This window comes from Dasypus novemcinctus, chromosome 9, assembly GCF_030445035.2.
Source record: "Dasypus novemcinctus isolate mDasNov1 chromosome 9, mDasNov1.1.hap2, whole genome shotgun sequence".
Classification (NCBI taxonomy): domain Eukaryota; kingdom Metazoa; phylum Chordata; class Mammalia; order Cingulata; family Dasypodidae; genus Dasypus; species Dasypus novemcinctus.
In genome coordinates this window covers 58,367,713-58,384,525 of record NC_080681.1, presented here as the reverse complement: position 1 = coordinate 58,384,525, position 16,813 = coordinate 58,367,713, and the positions used below count along the sequence as shown (strand labels likewise).

Here is a 16,813-nt window from a genome sequence, read left to right as displayed (position 1 = left end):
CAGCTGTGTAAATTCAGAATTTGGAACATCAGTACTATGTACAACCGCAGGTACTCATGACCTTTTTTTGGGGGGGCGGGGGCACTGGGGATTGAACTCCCAACCTTGAACATGGAAAGCAGGCGCTCAACCCCTGAGCTACATCTGCTACCCAGCTTTTTATATTATCTCTACGTTGCACTCATTTACTTCTTTCCACTAGGTTCTCTAAGCCTCTAGTTTTATTTTGTTTTGTTTTATTAATCAATACTGCAGATAATTTAGGTATACATTTTTTCCTGTACAGATATGTGCGTGGATAAACTAAATATAGGAGCATGAACTAAAAGGCCAATGCATTTAAACTTGGAAACAGACATGCCCTTCTGCAGTGACTGTAGACGTCCTCTTTTTAACCACATCTATAGCATTTGCACAATGTCTCTGAAGTCTAGCCTCAATGATCATCCAAAGGCTGAAATCACCTGCAATTTTTCTTTCTTGTTATGTTTTCCCTGAACTAATAAATGTTTGCCTAGATAACAAAACTTACATGCCTTTACATAATTTCTTCCTTATCCACCTCCTTTTCATGCTTGTTCAAAACCCGCCATTAGTCCACTCCCACCAAGAATACTTTTGGCAGGAATCTGTAGTTAAGGATAAGTTTCAAGCTCTTTTGTCTTCTATACTTCTGTGGGTTGATGAAAAGTGACATTCCTTTGACAGTAATCTGCATTATCAGTCTCTTAAAATTATTAATACAAATAAAGCACTTTGTTGTACAGCAATGTGACACTACACATTTAAAGATAAATTTGTATTTCTGTAATTAAATCAGCAGAGATCATTCACTTTATCATCCTTATGAATTGTAATGGCATGAAGCACTTAAACCATGTGGTGTATGCACAACTGATGCACTCCCAGTTTGGCAGACTTTAATTCATGCATTCACTGAACAAATAATATTTTAAACACTTTCTACCTTCCAGTTGCTGCTCTAGGTGCTGGAAGGAATAACCCAATCACACTCCTATCAGCCAAACTCACTTATGTGTATTCATCTGATTTTAACCTAGGTTCAGAGGATCACATAAGAGGTAAAACCTCTTTATTATGTCATTTGTATGCACTTTTTTCTAAAATGGACACAACTTACTGACCAAATTGTATTATTTGATAAATTTTAATAATGTGAGATTCTAAGTTAGTTTTTTTCTTATACCCTGTGAGATGACCTTTGCATACCCACAGAAAGATTTATAATGGGGTTTTCATATAGGTTATTTATCATCTTTTCCGAAACCCACCTAGTGGAACCATCTTAAATTACATAACTACTCTCAGCAGACCTTGTCTTCCCACTCAAGTTGATGTGCTGAATTAAGATTATTATTTTTGATTGGCCTAGACTGGTGTATACATTAATCTAACAGATATCCTGTAGCTGCTAAAATTAATTCTTCCCCAAATGCCCATAAACACAAGGGAAAAAATATAGTCACCGTAAAGAAGTATAAATATATCTCAACTTAAAAAAATAATAATAAAAGCAATAAAATAAACACAAATTAATATATTTACACACAAAAAATGTGAATGAGTTTATGAAATGAATGCACCAAAGAATATGTGTAGTCTAACTTAAGAGATCGCTGTGTTTGTTGGGGCGAATGTTTTAAAAAGTGCAATTCGGACTTTGGCCCAGTGGTTAGGGCGTCCGTCTACCATATGGGAGGTCCGCGGTTCAAACCCCGGGCCACCTTGACCCGTGTGGAGCTGGCCATGCGCAGTGCTGATGCGCGCAAGGAGTGCCGTGCCACGCAAGGGTGTCCCCCGCGTGGGGGAGCCCCCACGCGCAAGGAGTGCGCCCGTGAGGAAAGCCGCCCAGCGTGAAAAGAAAGTGCAGCCTGCCCAGGAATGGCGCTGCCCACACTTCCTGTGCCGCTGACAACAACAGAAGTGGACAAAGAAACAAAAGCAGACAAAGAAACAAGACGCAACAAATAGACACCAAGAACAGACAACCAGGGGAGGGGGGGAAATTAAATAAATAAATCTTTAAAAAAAAAAAAAAAGTGCAATTCCCAAAACTTAACGTAGTGATCTGCTTGGGACACAAATATGTCAGGTTTAGCTATCAAACTTTGTATAAAAGTTTGTAGGTAAAACATTTTAATAATAAATATTTAGATAGGGCTATTGTGAGGGGAGGGCAGAGGAGATCAATTATTATAAAAATCAATTATTGATTTTTTTATCCTATAAATAGGCCCCAAAATGAAAAGATTTAATCGAACTTTCAAAGTATTTGTTTGTGTTAGAATCAGAGTTAGTCTTTAGAAATCCAAAAACCTGGAGAACTCTTTTGTTAGAAAAATCAGGAGAAATAATAATTAACCAGAGAACCTATATTTAATGCTCAAATCAGTCTTTGTGTGACACTGAAAAATCACTTCATTGACTCTCCTAGAGTAGTTTCATGAATATTCTCCAGGTTTGTAGGAAAGCAAAATGTATTCAAAAGGAAGAACATTTAGCAACATGGATAGTCACAAACCTCACCATCTTCAAAACAAATGGAATTTGCTCTTATTCAGATAACAAGTAAACTTAATTACCAACCCAAACAAACTAATACTTTGTAAGGTTAGGGGCCGATTTGACATACTGAGCAATATTTAAATAACATCAGTATAAATAAATATGCTAATATATTATAAATTTATTTTCATCCTAATTCAAACTTTTAAATATGTAAGGAAGAAAAGGTGACACAGAAGGAATGTTAGAGAGTAAAGGAGAACAGAGGGAAACAATGTCCTCAAACAAAAACAAACTGTTATTCCCTTGTCTTTGATGATATATATGGCTAAATCTCATGTACTCAGTATACTGGAATATTAAAATCTTTCCCCAAACAGACCAAGATCATTTATAAAAAATGTATTCATCACATAAATAATCACATATTCAGCTACAAATGGCAGAGACCCAAAAATACTAGACGGTTATTAATATATTTTCCTTTGTTTGTATTTCAATATTTTTGGCACATAGGGGATTATCTATGCTTCTGAGACCATTTAGCTTTATATCAAAAATTCCATTTTGATGCATAAACAGTGACATGCCAGAGATGCCTAAATTCACATTAAGGTTTAGGGCTATCTCTTGCCAAAATCTGTGAACATGCAAGTTGATTAAGTTTTCTCTTTCATGCGCCAGTATGTATTATTTCATTGGATAATGAGATAGGTTGCCCTTTCTGTCCATCATTAGAGCAGCTGGAGACAGCATTTGCTACCTGGCAAAACTTTCGAAGAAGGATCTTTCTCAGCAGCAGATAAACCCAGGGATCCAAGATCTGGTTCAGTGAAGCCAGACGAACAGCTATTAAGAAGAAGTTGCATTCTTCCTGCTTTCCTGTGTGAGTCTTGCAGTGTTCAACTGATGTCTGATTGAAGATCATTTTCAACATCATTATCTTAAAAAGAGGGACAAATAATAGTTCCAAAGATTAATAAACTCATATGCATCTCATCTAGGCAGTACTTTGAACATAGTTTCCAATAAATTGGTTACTGAATTGCAATAATTAATTTAAACAACATTTATACACATAGAACACAGTCCTAAATTATACAAAACATTCCTGTTGATTTTTCTCCACATTTTTTGCTATTTGGCATAAGGCAGCTAAAAAACACACATTCTCAAGCTCCTGGTCCTTGGAATTTAAGATACCTTAAAATAGCACATCTGACAATTAGTCAAAGTCATTTATCTCACTTCAGTAAAATACCCATAGGTTAACAGACCCAATTGAGAACCAGCACTTCAACAGCAACCAAAATATATTTAATCTTAAATTTCAGTAGTTCTACCTAATAAGAATTACTAAAGAAAAAGTGGAAACAAGAGAGGGGAATATAATAACAATAATAATATACAATTAACATATGATAATAATAAGACCACCATTGCCACTAGCATTGAGTCCTCACTCTTTGCAAGACATTATGCCAAGTTCTTCATATACATTTAATAAACACTATGAGATAAGTACTATTATCAACTTCTTTTCACAGTTGCAGAAACTGTGGTTCAAAAATGTGAAATGGCAGAGCCGGGCTTAAACCAGCTTTACTTAATAGTTCATGACCCACTGGCTTTTACTTTTTTTGTCTGTTATCCTCACAGCCCATCCCTCTTCACACACACACACACACACACACACACACACATGCACACACAGACACCATTGTGCATCCATTGGCTTTATAAACATGAAGAGATATAGCTATACCAAGTGTTAAAGAGGATATAGTACAATAACTCTTTTCAAACTACTGCTACTGGGAGGTAAACTGGAGCAACCACTTTGGAAAACAATTTGGCACTATTTCACCTGCTACTTCCCAGCAACAATGTTATTAGGAGTATTTTACCCAAAGATTCTTACACCAGGAGTGTTGATCATAATAGGGGGGCAGGAAACAGAAACAATGCAAACGTGTTTACATTAGCAAGCAAAGGAAGGTGCTGACCTTGTAAATGGCTATTAAATTTATCTTTTTAGACCTGCAAAAATTCAGTAGCCACTAGCCACATGTGGCCATTGAGCACATTTCAAGAATGCGGCTGGAGCAAATTGAGAAGTCCAAACATGTAATGTTGATTACAGAGTAAAATGATAATAGATATATTGGGCAAAATAAAACTAAATAAAATACATTATTAAAATTGTCAGTTTTTATCTTTTTATATTTCATTTATGTGAGTACTAGGAAATTTTATATTACATATGCACTTTGGATTTGTGACTCACAGTACATTTCTATAGGACCCAATCTCTCTCGAGGCTCTCAATTATTTGAATATTCTGACTCAGGTCACATATTCCAAATTGAATTCAACATCCTTGAGTATCCCAAATACCCCTAACCAGAGACCCACAATTTTAACAATGACACTTTCATTCTTACATAATCACCTGGCTCAAAATATCAGTCATAAATGAGTTCTTCTACTGTCTCATCCTCTGAAATGTCTTTTGCTCCTGTTGACATTCTTCTCTCATCTGAATTACAGGCATATTTCAGAGATATTGCCTGTTCAGTTCCAGACCACCGCAGTAAAGCAATATCACAATAAAGCAAGTCACGTGAATATTTTGGTTTCCCAGTGCATATAAAAGTTATGTTTACACTATACTATAATCTGTTCACTGTGCAATCGCATTATGTCTAAAAAACAATGTACCTATTTTAATTTTAAAATACTTTATTACTAAAAAATGCTAACCATCATCTGAGCCTTTGAAGAGTCAGTCTTTTTTGCAGGTTGAGGATCTTGACTCGATATTGATGGCTGCTGACAGATTAGGGTAGTGGTTGCTGAAGGATAGGGTGGCTGTGGCAATTTCTTGAAATAAGACAACAATGAAGTTTGTTGCATCAAACAACTCTTCCTTTCACAAAAGATTTCTCTGTAGCACACCATGCTATTTTTTTAAAAGATTTATTTATTTAATTTATTTCTCTCCCCTTCCCCCCGACCCCTAGTTGTCTGTTCTCTGTGTCTATTTGCTGCGTGTTCTTCTTTGTCCGCTTCTGTTGTTGACAGCGGCATGGGAATCTGTGTTTCTTTTTGTTGCATCATCTTGCTGTGTCAGCTCTCCATGTGTGCAGCACCATTCTTGGGCAGGCTGAACTTTCTTTCATGCTGGGCAGCTCTTCTTACGGGGTGCACTCCTTACACAGGGGGCTCCCCTACGCGGGAGACACCCCTGCATGGCACGGCACTCCTTGCACGCATCAGCACTGCATGTGGGTCAGCTCCACACGGGTCAAGGAGGCCTGGGGTTTGAACCGCAGACCTCCCATGTGGTAGACAGATGCCCTAACCACTGGGCCAAGTCTGCTTCCTACACAATGCTATCAGATAACATTTTGCCCATAGTAGAACTTCCTTCAAAATTGGAGTCAATCTTCTCAAATTCTGCCACTGTTCTACCAACTAAGTTATATAATAGTCTAAATCCTGTTGTCATTTCAATAATGTTCACAGCATCTTCAAAAGGAATAGATTCCATTTCAATAAACCACATTTTTTTTTGCTCATTTGTAAAAAGCAACTCCTTATCCATTCAAATTTTATCATGAGATTTGCAGCAATTCAGTCACATCTCCAGGCACCACTTCTAATTCTAGTTCTCTTGTTATTTCCACCAAATTTGCCACTACTTCCTTCACTGAACTCTTGAACCTCTCAAAGTCACACATGAAGGTTGGAATCAACTTCTTCCACTCCTGTTAATGTTGGAATTTTGACCTCCCATGAATCACGAGTGTTCTTCATAGCACCTAGAATGGTGAATACTTTCCAAAAGTTTTCAATTGACGTTGCCCAGATCCATCAAAGGAATCAAGATCTATGACAGCTATAGAATTATGAAATGTATTTCTTTAATACGATCTGAAAGTCTAAATAACTCCTTGATCCACAGATTGCAAAATGGATGTTGTGTGAGTAGGCATGAAAACAACATTAATCTCACTGTGGGTCTCCATCAGAGTTCTTGGGTGACAGGGAGCATTGTTAATGAACAGTCATACTTTAAAAGGAATTTTTTTCAGCAGGAAGTCTCAACAGTGGGCTTAAAATATTTAGGAAGCCAAGTTGTAAACAGATGAGCTGCCATCCAGACTTTGTTGTTCCATGTATAGAGCACAGGCACCGTAGATTTAGCAGAACTCTTAAGGGCCCTAGGATTTTCAGATTGGTAAATGAACCTTGGCTTCAAAAGTCACCAACTGCATTAGTCCTTAACAAGAGATTAAGCCTGCCCTTTGAAGCTCTGAAGACAGGCATGGACTTCACCTCTCTAGCTATGAAAGTGTGAGATGGTTTCTTCCTCAAATAAAAGGTTGCTTCATCTACATTGAAAATCTGCTGTTTAATGTAGATCAATGATCTTATTCAGATCTTCTGGATAATTTGCTGCAACTTCTACATTAGCAATTGCTACTTCACCTCACAATTTTATGTTATAGAGATGACCTCTTCCTTAAACTTCATGAACTAACTTCTGCTAGCTTCACACTTTTCTTCTGCAACTTCCTCATCTCTCTCAGCCTTCTCAGAAATGAAAAGAGTTAGGACCTTGTTCTGAATTAGGCTTTGGCTTAAGGGAATATTGTAGCTGATTTGACCTTCTACCCAGACCACTATAAATTTTCCCATATCAGTAATAAGGCTGTTTTGCTTTCGCTTTCATCATTCATGTGTTCACTGACTAGCACACTTCTAATTTCCTTCAAGAACTTTTCCTTTGCATTCACAGTGTGGCTAACTGTTGCAAGAGGCCTAACTTTCAGCCTCCCTCAGCTTTTGAAATGCCTTCCCCACAAAGCTTAATTGTTTCTACCTTTTGACTTAAAGAGAGAGACGTGTGGCTCTTCCTCTCACTTGAACACTTAGAGGTCATTGTAGGGTTATTAATTGACCCAATATCAATAGTGTTGGGTGTCAGGGAATAGGGAGGCCTAAGGAGAGGGAGAGGGACAGAGCAATGGCCAGTGGGTGGAGAAGTCAGAGCACATAATAATTAAGCACACCGTCTTCTGTGAGCATAGTTCGCGACGCTCCAATAGAATTGCAACATTAACATCAAAGATCATCAATCAGAGGTCATAATAACAGATATAATAATAGTGAAAAAGTTTTAAATATTGTAAGAATTACCAAAATGTGAAGAAACATTTTGATTCTCCCTCATAATCTGACTCTGTCTGATAAACCTGAGAAATTAACACTGCCTCCACTGTAGTGGGTATAACAATGGCCTCTGAAAGAAGCTCATGTCTCAATCCCGGCAACCTGTCAATATGTTACCCTAAATGGCCAAAAGGATTTTGCAGATTAGGAATCTTGATATACAGAGATTATCCTGGATTATCTGGGTAGGCCCAATCTAATCATATGGGTCCTTAAAATCTGAGAACCTTTCCCACCTGTGGTCAGAGGGAGAAGCGACTACAGAAGGGTTAGGGAGATGCAAGGATGCTGGCTTTAAAGACTGAGAAAAGGAGTCACAACCCAAGTAATGTGGCAGCCTCTAGACGTTGAAAAAGGCAAGGAAACAGATTCCCTCCTAGGACCTCCCAGAAAGAAATGCAGCCTTCATTTAATCCAGTGAAACCCAGGTAAGAGATAAATTTGCATGGTTTTAATTCTCCAAATTTGGGGTAATTTGTTACAGCAGCAGTAGAAAACTATTATAACACACTCACACAGTGAGTGCTTAACAAATATTGAGGGGGATTGGGGCAAGAAGGTGCTTGAAAATAATTTATTCTCTCTCACAGATAAAATATCCTAGCCAACTTGTTTACATTGTTCACTTGCTTAGAAAAGTAAATAAATATAAATAAAGTAAAAGTAAAGCTCATCTTAATGCCTAATTTTCTCAATTTCTAAATTTGCAACATATACAAATGAATGTCTTTTATTCTAGTGGCATCAGATTTCAATGTGTTTGACTAAAAGGTGGAAAATTCATATTTTCAAATGAATTGCCTTGAAAGAAAAATATAAGCCTATTAATTAATTTTTCTTCCTTCTATAATTGGATAAGTTTTGTCTGTCTCTCTCAGTCTGTCAGTTCATCCAATGGTTAAATACATTTGACCACTTACTATGTTCTAGGAACTGTTCCAGGCCTGTTAAAATGATCTAAAAACTCATTTACATTACATTTTTTTAATAAAATAAGTGTTGAATTTTCAGATTTTTATAATTAGTAAAAGTTTTAAAATTATTTATTAAGATGGGATTTCTGTCATGTTACGCAGTCTTCCTTATTTTTAAATTAATTATGTTAAGAGGCTAATATGGGTTTCATATGCCTTACATTGTTTAGTACACTGAAATTTCCCATAATTTACTATTGGCAAGTGCAGTGATTATGAAATTATGAAACCAACTCCATAAGCAATAGCTGGCATAAGAAGACACACACTCTAGCTTTTCCCAGAAATCATGAGATGTGCAAGTATGGAGATAATTGGAATTAGAAGCAGTAAGCATATTGCCTTTTCCTAATGGTGGTAAGGCTGGATGGAGGTAGGGATCCAAATTCCTAGTTTACCTTTGAACATAAATGCAAAGTAGCGTCATCTGTTGACTTCCTATATTTGAGGAATTAAATAATGATTAAGATTTTTCTGTGTTCTCAAATATTTTTCAGACTCCACAGATTTGGAAGAAAACCTTTGGCATGCTCGTGGAGATTTATTGCAGAATTAATTACGTCTGTTTGTCCAATTTTACTCTTTATACAGGGGAGTAGGGACAAAACAAAAGCAGAATGCCTGGCCAGCAAAGGTTTGTCAGGAGGCGGGTTTTTTTTTTCTCAGCAGACACACATATTCCTTATGTGATTGCTCCTCCTGAGCAGTCTCATGTAATGATCTGGTCAAGGGAGCAGGGAGACCAATGCTGGCTGAACAAGGCAGCAGCTCTTCTGCCAGCATCTTCCCCAGAGGCTCCATATGACTCTCCCAGTCCCTCTTGCCTCTGCCTTAGTTATCATCAGGAATAGAGAGCTCTTTTTGTATCCACTAATAACCAGGAATACAATTACTACACCAGTGACTCCTAAATTCGCCATCCCTGGCTAGTGTCAATTACCTTGTGCCATCCTTTTAAGAAAAAGGTGATTTGTTTTTTGTTTGTGATAATGTTCTGTTAAATGTGAAATGAGCTAAACAGGGAGACGTTTTAATATTCTGCATTTGGATTTTATTGCAGCAGGATTTATACTTACACATTTAAAATCTTCGCTACTTCACTTCTGGGTTATAGACACAAATGTCTGCGGAAGATGACAAATGAATAAGGCTAGGAAAATTAATTTGTGGAGAGAGGGAATGCGATTGGCTAGCTGTCCTTTGGCTCCATTTTGTGGTTTGAATGCATTTCCAGGTTATTCATAATGTAAGTGTTTAAGAGAACTTTCTTCACAAGTCAATTTTTATCTATGCTGTTTTGATTTCCAAAATTCTTTATAACTTGTTCTACTGGAAATTCCCCTGAGAGTTTAATAAATGTGTTACATTATAATACACTGAAACCAGTTTGGGCCCTTTAAACCATTTAATTACTTAATTTGAAGGATTTCATGGGAAGACGCTTCGCTGCAGATTTGTAAAGCATGTGTAGTTTTTCCAGTCTGGTGACACTTTCTCAGGTTGCCAAACTCTCAGATCTTTCACATATATAGAGAGAGAAAAACTATTTTTGCAGTTTGGCCTGCCTTATTTTATACAGATGAACAGGTCATAAACATATTTTTAAAGAATTTTATCTTCACTATTATTTAATTAGGTATATATATATATGACAATGGATCAGAACTAAATTCTACTGCTGGCTCTGCCAGCATTTTTTTTCTTTTTTCCTACTTGGTTGCGTCCTCATCATCTTGTTTGGTGCAGGGTTCCTCTCGCCTCTCTGGGCTACAACCTTAGGCAAGTCATTTACATTCTGGGCTTTAGCAAATAATGGGATTGGACTGGATGGCCTACCAATATAATTCTATGATTAAATTTTCTCCAATGAAGTCTAGGACAAAGCTGGAAAAATGAGTAAGGATTGTATTTCCAACAAAAAAGAAACCGAATGGTAAAAAATGTGGGGAAAAAAGGTAAAATTTCTTTTAGGGAAAACCTGTGTCTTTTGGTTTGGGGTCAAAGGAGGGGAGAGAGCAATTACCAAGTTAGAAAGTAAAAAGTGTAAGAAGACAAGTGACTAGATCCATGAGGCTTTGCAGGGAGTTGTTTTGGGGGAGAGGGAAGTATTTGGGAGAAGTAGGAGGGACAGAAGCAGCAGTCTAGACTGACCAAGAGTTAAAGACTTTACATAAATCTGCCTCAGCTCTGTTTCTACTTTCAGACCAGTTACCTAAATGTGGATCCTAATTTCTCCTTTCTCTAAAATATGATTAATACATGCTTAATGTCTATCTTCTCATCTAGGGTGCGGTTGCAAAAGTAATAATAAAATGAGATGATAATCATACACACCTTCGATATACATAGCTGCCTCCTCCCAAGCCACAGGCTCTATTTCGCTATTTCAAAACACAATGCTTTGGCATTCAAAACAGGAGAACAGCTGAAGCTTTGCAGAATATGACAAAGAAATACGTTTATTGTCTATATTTCTACTTTCCTTAAATTTTTAATAGTAAGAATAGTCTAGAAAAATAAATACCCTCAAATTTTCACTATAAAAATGTTTGGTTATTGTAAATGCAGAAACGTTATCCAGTCATTACACAGAAGAGTTTAAAATTGTAAGGAAGCCCATAGCCTTCTACCACATTATTTGCTGCTTAAGAAGATCCCCTCAACTCACATAAATTGTAAATTCTCTGTGATTTGGCTTTGTACAGGTTGGTACTTAATTATGTCTAGATAATATTTTTTTCATTAGAATTGCCACAGAACATCAGTAAATAAGTAAATATTCAAATTTTTACTGAAAGGGGGAAGGCAGAGTCTACTCAATAAAAGTTTGCATTTCTTGGATAATAGATGATAGAATAGTCTTCAAACCTTTTTTCTCAGGCGTCAATACAAAGTATAGAACATATGATTCTGCCAAGATTTAATGAACATTTATTGTTGAAAATATTTAGATTTTAGGAGAGTTTTTTTTCTCCCCCAAAATAGTGTCGTTTAAAACCAAGATGCTCAATCCCACTTATCCACCCAGGGAATCACAGGACCATGGCAGGAAAGAGCAGCAGAAAGAATCAGAGATGGGGACTAAGTTTTGTGTGTAGGCATATACACTGTAACAGAAAAGGAGAAAATTAGTCTAAATGGACTACAATAGGGTACTGCTTAAATTAGGGAGCATCCACTGATGTGCATAACAGATATGCAATTCCAATGCTACCATTTAAAATCATGATTTAAAGAGCATTTAATTACATGAAGCCATGCTCAGGGTGATAAAAGTGAAAACAAATGTTTATTAAATAGTATAATACAATTTAAAAAACAAGTCTCTCTTTTTTCTTTTTATACAGAAAAAACATTAGAAGCAGTTATCTCTGGGTGGGATTTAGGTTGATTTTTATGTTCTTGACGTTTTATTTATTTTCTAAATTCTCCACAATAAACATGCCCATCTTCACATAAGGAAAAAATGTTCATATTTAGAATAATTGGAAGCTTAGCTATAAACAAAAACCTTTAAAGTAATTTATTGGATAAAATATTAGTGTCATAACTCACCATAGAGCCATGATGTGGTCATTTTAACTTTTTTTTTTCTTTAGGAATTATCAAGGATTGAATCCAGGACTCTGTACATGGGAAGCACATGCTCAACCATTGAGCTATACCCACTCCCTCATTTTAATTTTAATTCTTAGGTCGTTGATGTTTAATGTAAAGTTAACAACAGGTAAACAATCTGACATTTTAAAATAATAATAATAAATTCATAATGGCTAAAGGAAATGTGATGCTTGGTGGTAAATTCCTGGTCTCTGTGATTAACATACATAATAAATACGTGCCTGTGCCACAGTCAGTACAGAATGCAGGCTAATGATTATGATTCTAGTCTTAAATAATAAATTCTTAACTTTGAAGAATGTCAAAACGACACTCTCTTTTGGATCTATGCTGTAGGAGAACTTTTACCTCATAGGGGGATCCCAAATAGATCCATTTTAGACTCGGGATGGACACTGGGTGAATCTGGATAGATTGAGGTCTCTGAATTCATGGTCCCTGACCTTATCTTCTTCTGCAGTCACTTCTCTATGGCGTCCTCCATAGAGGCTATTTCACACATTCTCCATTCAGCTAATTCACCTCACAAAGGAAGAAAAAGCTGTTTCAGGAGGACCACTCACCTTCTTATCCTCAACTTCAGCATCTGCAGCCATGCATTCCTCCTTTTCTTTTTTTTTAAATACATTTTTTTATTTATTTTTAAAAAAGGATACATAGATCACACAAAATGTTACATTCAAAAATATAGGAGGGTTCCATATGTCCCACTCCCCATATCCCCCACTTTTCTTACATCAACTTCTTTCATTAGTGTGGTACATTCATTGCATTTGATGAAAGCATTTTGGAGCACAAAATCCATGCTACACAGCATGGATTATAGTTTACATTGTAATTTACACTCTATTCAGTCCATTCAGTGGGTTATGGGGGGATAGATAATGTCCTGTATTTATCCCTGCAATATCATTCAGGACAACTCCAAGTCCCCAAAATGCCCTCATATCACACCTCCTTTTCTCTCTCCCTGCCTTCAGCAACTCCAGTGGCCACTGTCTCCACATCGGTGATATAATTTCTTCCATTTAGAGTCACAATAATTCTATACTAGAATACCAGTAAGTCCACTCTAGTTCATATTTTATTCCCCAATCCTGAGGACCCAGGGATGGTGATGCCCACTCCACCTCTCAGTTGAAAGAGGACTTCAATCCCATATGGCTGATGAATGGGACTCTCCTGCCCACAGCTGTAGACTCTCTCAGTTCCTTGGTGTGGTGGTTGTCCATCCTCACCTCCCTGTCAGCTGGCCTGGGTAAGTCCAACAAACTGAAGAATAGGTGCTGCAACTCCACTGAGGCTCAGGGCCCAATTGGCACATGGATAGCCCAGAGATTCAAGTCTTTGGGGCATACACCAACCATAGCACCAACCACAGGTTCAATAAAAGGGAAAGAAGAGGTATATGTAGAGAAGTCACATCTGAGTCCAACTCCATCAAACTCAGGAGCACGAATTCCAAAGCAGCCCAGTGGCCAGGCACCAAACTCCAGAGCCATCTGCCACAACCGTAGGACCTGGGTACTCTGTAGCCCTCAGGAGTACCACTACTTGGTGTAGTATCTGATTTGGCTGTCTCTGAGCTCCTGCTGAGACATGCATAAGAACAACCCCTCTAATGACCTCCTGACTCATTTTGAAATCTCTTAGCCATATAAATCATTTGTCTTTACCATTTCCACCTTTCATTCAAAGTCTTTTTCCAGTCACACTCCTTTTCTTTTGTTTGAAGGGAAGAAGTGTCCCATCTCCCATCTATGGCCTACATACTCTTTGGGCCCTGGATCCAACCACTCATGAATTTTAAAGACCTGATTTTCTAAATTATCCTCTTCCTCCTCCACCTTTAACTTCTCCTTCTTTTGGCTCTTTCCCATTATCATTTTGGCATGTCTAAATTTCTTCCATTTTAAGAAAAAGTCTTCTGTGGAAATTTCACCCCAGTCCAGATACTGCCCTATGCAATTCCCCCTATTGACAGCCAGATTTTTAAAAGACTTGTCATTTATTCCTCAACCTACAACAACCTGGCCTCAGCACCAACAAATCCTCAGAAAGTACAGTTCCTCAGACACTAGCAAGATTACTGAATTCACTGGACACTTATCGGTCCTCACTTAGCTTGACTTCTCTGTACATCAGACCTAGCTCTTTCCTGAAACATTTTTCCCTAATACTCATGTCACTATTGGTTCTGATTTTCTTTCAGATTTCCTGCTACCAATCTGGATGCTCCTTTACAACCTCCTTTAATGAGCTCCTGTTTCTCTACCCATCCAAAATATTAGTATTTCTCAAAGTTCTATGCTAGTTCCTCTCCTCTTTTCTCTGTGTATTCTCGTTTCCTAGAGTTGCCATAATAAATACCACAGACATGGTGACTTAAACAACAGAAATTTATTGTCTCACAGTTCTGGCGGCTCCAATTCCAAAATCAAGATGTCATAAGGACATGTTCTCTGAAAACTGTAGAGAAGAATTCTTTGTCTCTTCCTAGATTTTGGTGGTTTGCCAGCAATCCACGGTGTTCCTTGACTTGCAATTGCAGCAATTAAAACTGCCTCCATCGACACATGACATTCTTTCTTGTGTCTGTCTCTGCATCCAAATATCCTTCTTTTTATAAGGTACCAATCATATTGGATTAGGGCCTATGCCAATCCAGTTTGGTCTCATTTTTCATCACATCTTCAAAGACCCTATTTCCAACAGGGTCACATTCACAAAACGGTGGGAGGAGAAGCAACTGAACATATCTTTTGTGGGAAACACAATTCAACCTTCCAACACTGTACACATGCATTCACTAGGTGACCTTTTCCATCCCAATGGCTTTCAAAATCATCTATGTGCTATAAGCTAGACCTCTTCTCTGAGCTCTACACTGATCGATTTAGCTGCCTATAAAACTGACATGAATCAAATTCAACAAGTTCAAAACCATTTCTTTGCAGAGTTGCTTCTTCACTAATCTTCCCTATCTGAGTGAATGGTCTCTCAGTTCCCTCAAATAGAAACCTGAGCATCATTCTTGGTTTATCTTGAATCACTTCTCTCTGTGTCTTCCTGTATTGCACCAATCCACTCCATCTGCCATACCCTTCACATTCAATCAAGCATGACGTCTCTAATTAACCTCCTAATATCTTTTTAATCTATCACTTCCTTAATCTCCACTCCCAGTAACCCTAAAACCAGGCCTCCATCATCTCTTGCCTGAACTACCACAATAGTCTATTACATAATTATTAGCCTCCATTTAGGCCAGGCTATGCTGCTCCTAAAATGTAAATTTGAGTGCAGGATTTCACTTCGTAAAGTTTTTCAATAGTTTCTCACTGCCCCGAGTATAAAGCCCAAACCCTTTAAATGGACCTTCAAAGCTTATCACTACTTGGCCTCTGTTGAGTTGTTCAGCCTAATATCTCACCATTCCTCACCCTCACTTCTATCATCCAACCATCGTGAACTTCTTTCAGTTCTTTAAAAATGCAAGCTCTTTCTTGCTTCTGGACTTTCACAAATGTGGATCCCTAGGTCTTTTAACTCTTATTCCCTTTCTTTACTTGACTAATTCCTGCTTGTTTTTGTGTGGAATTGAAACATCACTTTATCCGATGTTTCCTTTGACTAAAGTCTATTAAACTTGGTCTTACTGTGGACTCCCATAAATTTTTATTTCCTTTATCCCACCCACCTTTTATGTTGCTGCTTGTTTTTAGTTGTTAGTGTCTTCTAGTCACAAAAATATTTAAAAGTGTAGGGAACATTTCTACTTTTTTTAGGTGTATTGCTATGGCATATCCCATAATAAGATACATAATAGGTTAATAAATATTCTTGAATCAACAAATGAATGAAGGATACAGTATATTCTACTCATTTAGGGGTTGCAGATTCTGAAGTTATTTCCCAATGAGGAAATGCAGCAAAATTCATCCCTGTTCCTGGCTCTGGCCTTTCTCCCCTTTTCTCCCCCTCTCGTTCATATAATTAGTCAGGATGACAGCCTCAACCTAGCTGTTAATGGACTTCAGGCACTTCTCCTTACCACCCTTGATTTTAAGTAAAATGTTCTGATGTCCAGAACATAGTTACAGCAGTAACCCTAGAAAACATCTTGAACCTATAAGAAAGGAATAATTCCTATTGCCTGATTATGTAACAATATTTTTTACAAAAATGTAGGTTAAGACAAAAACAAAAGAAAATACTATGGTTATCAATGCCATCTCTAATAAGAATGCAGACTTATATTTATAGCATGTCAAAAGTTCTTTTATTGGCCATAACAAGTTTTACATATGATTGTAGGACTCCTTGTTTAGAGAATTCTTGCTCACAATTCTGAGAATGTATCTTAAGTAGTACTAAGGATTTAAAATACTGCTCAGAGTCTAACAGATACGCATCTTTAAGAGTTTACTTCACTTGCAAAATAATTGTACAAT

General features: G+C 37.3%; 1 protein-coding gene across 2 annotated transcripts in view; it reads right to left on the bottom strand.

Annotated features, from left to right (window-relative positions):
- The window catches only part of PTGER3 (prostaglandin E receptor 3), a 90,304-nt gene that overhangs the window by 52,375 nt on the left and 21,116 nt on the right, over positions 1-16,813 (bottom strand). For both annotated transcript variants that reach the window (XM_004483713.5, XM_071217379.1), the window contains exon 2: positions 3,290-3,469. In XM_004483713.5, coding sequence (XP_004483770.1) covers positions 3,290-3,469 — 180 coding nt within the window. The remainder of the gene's footprint in view (positions 1-3,289; positions 3,470-16,813) is intronic.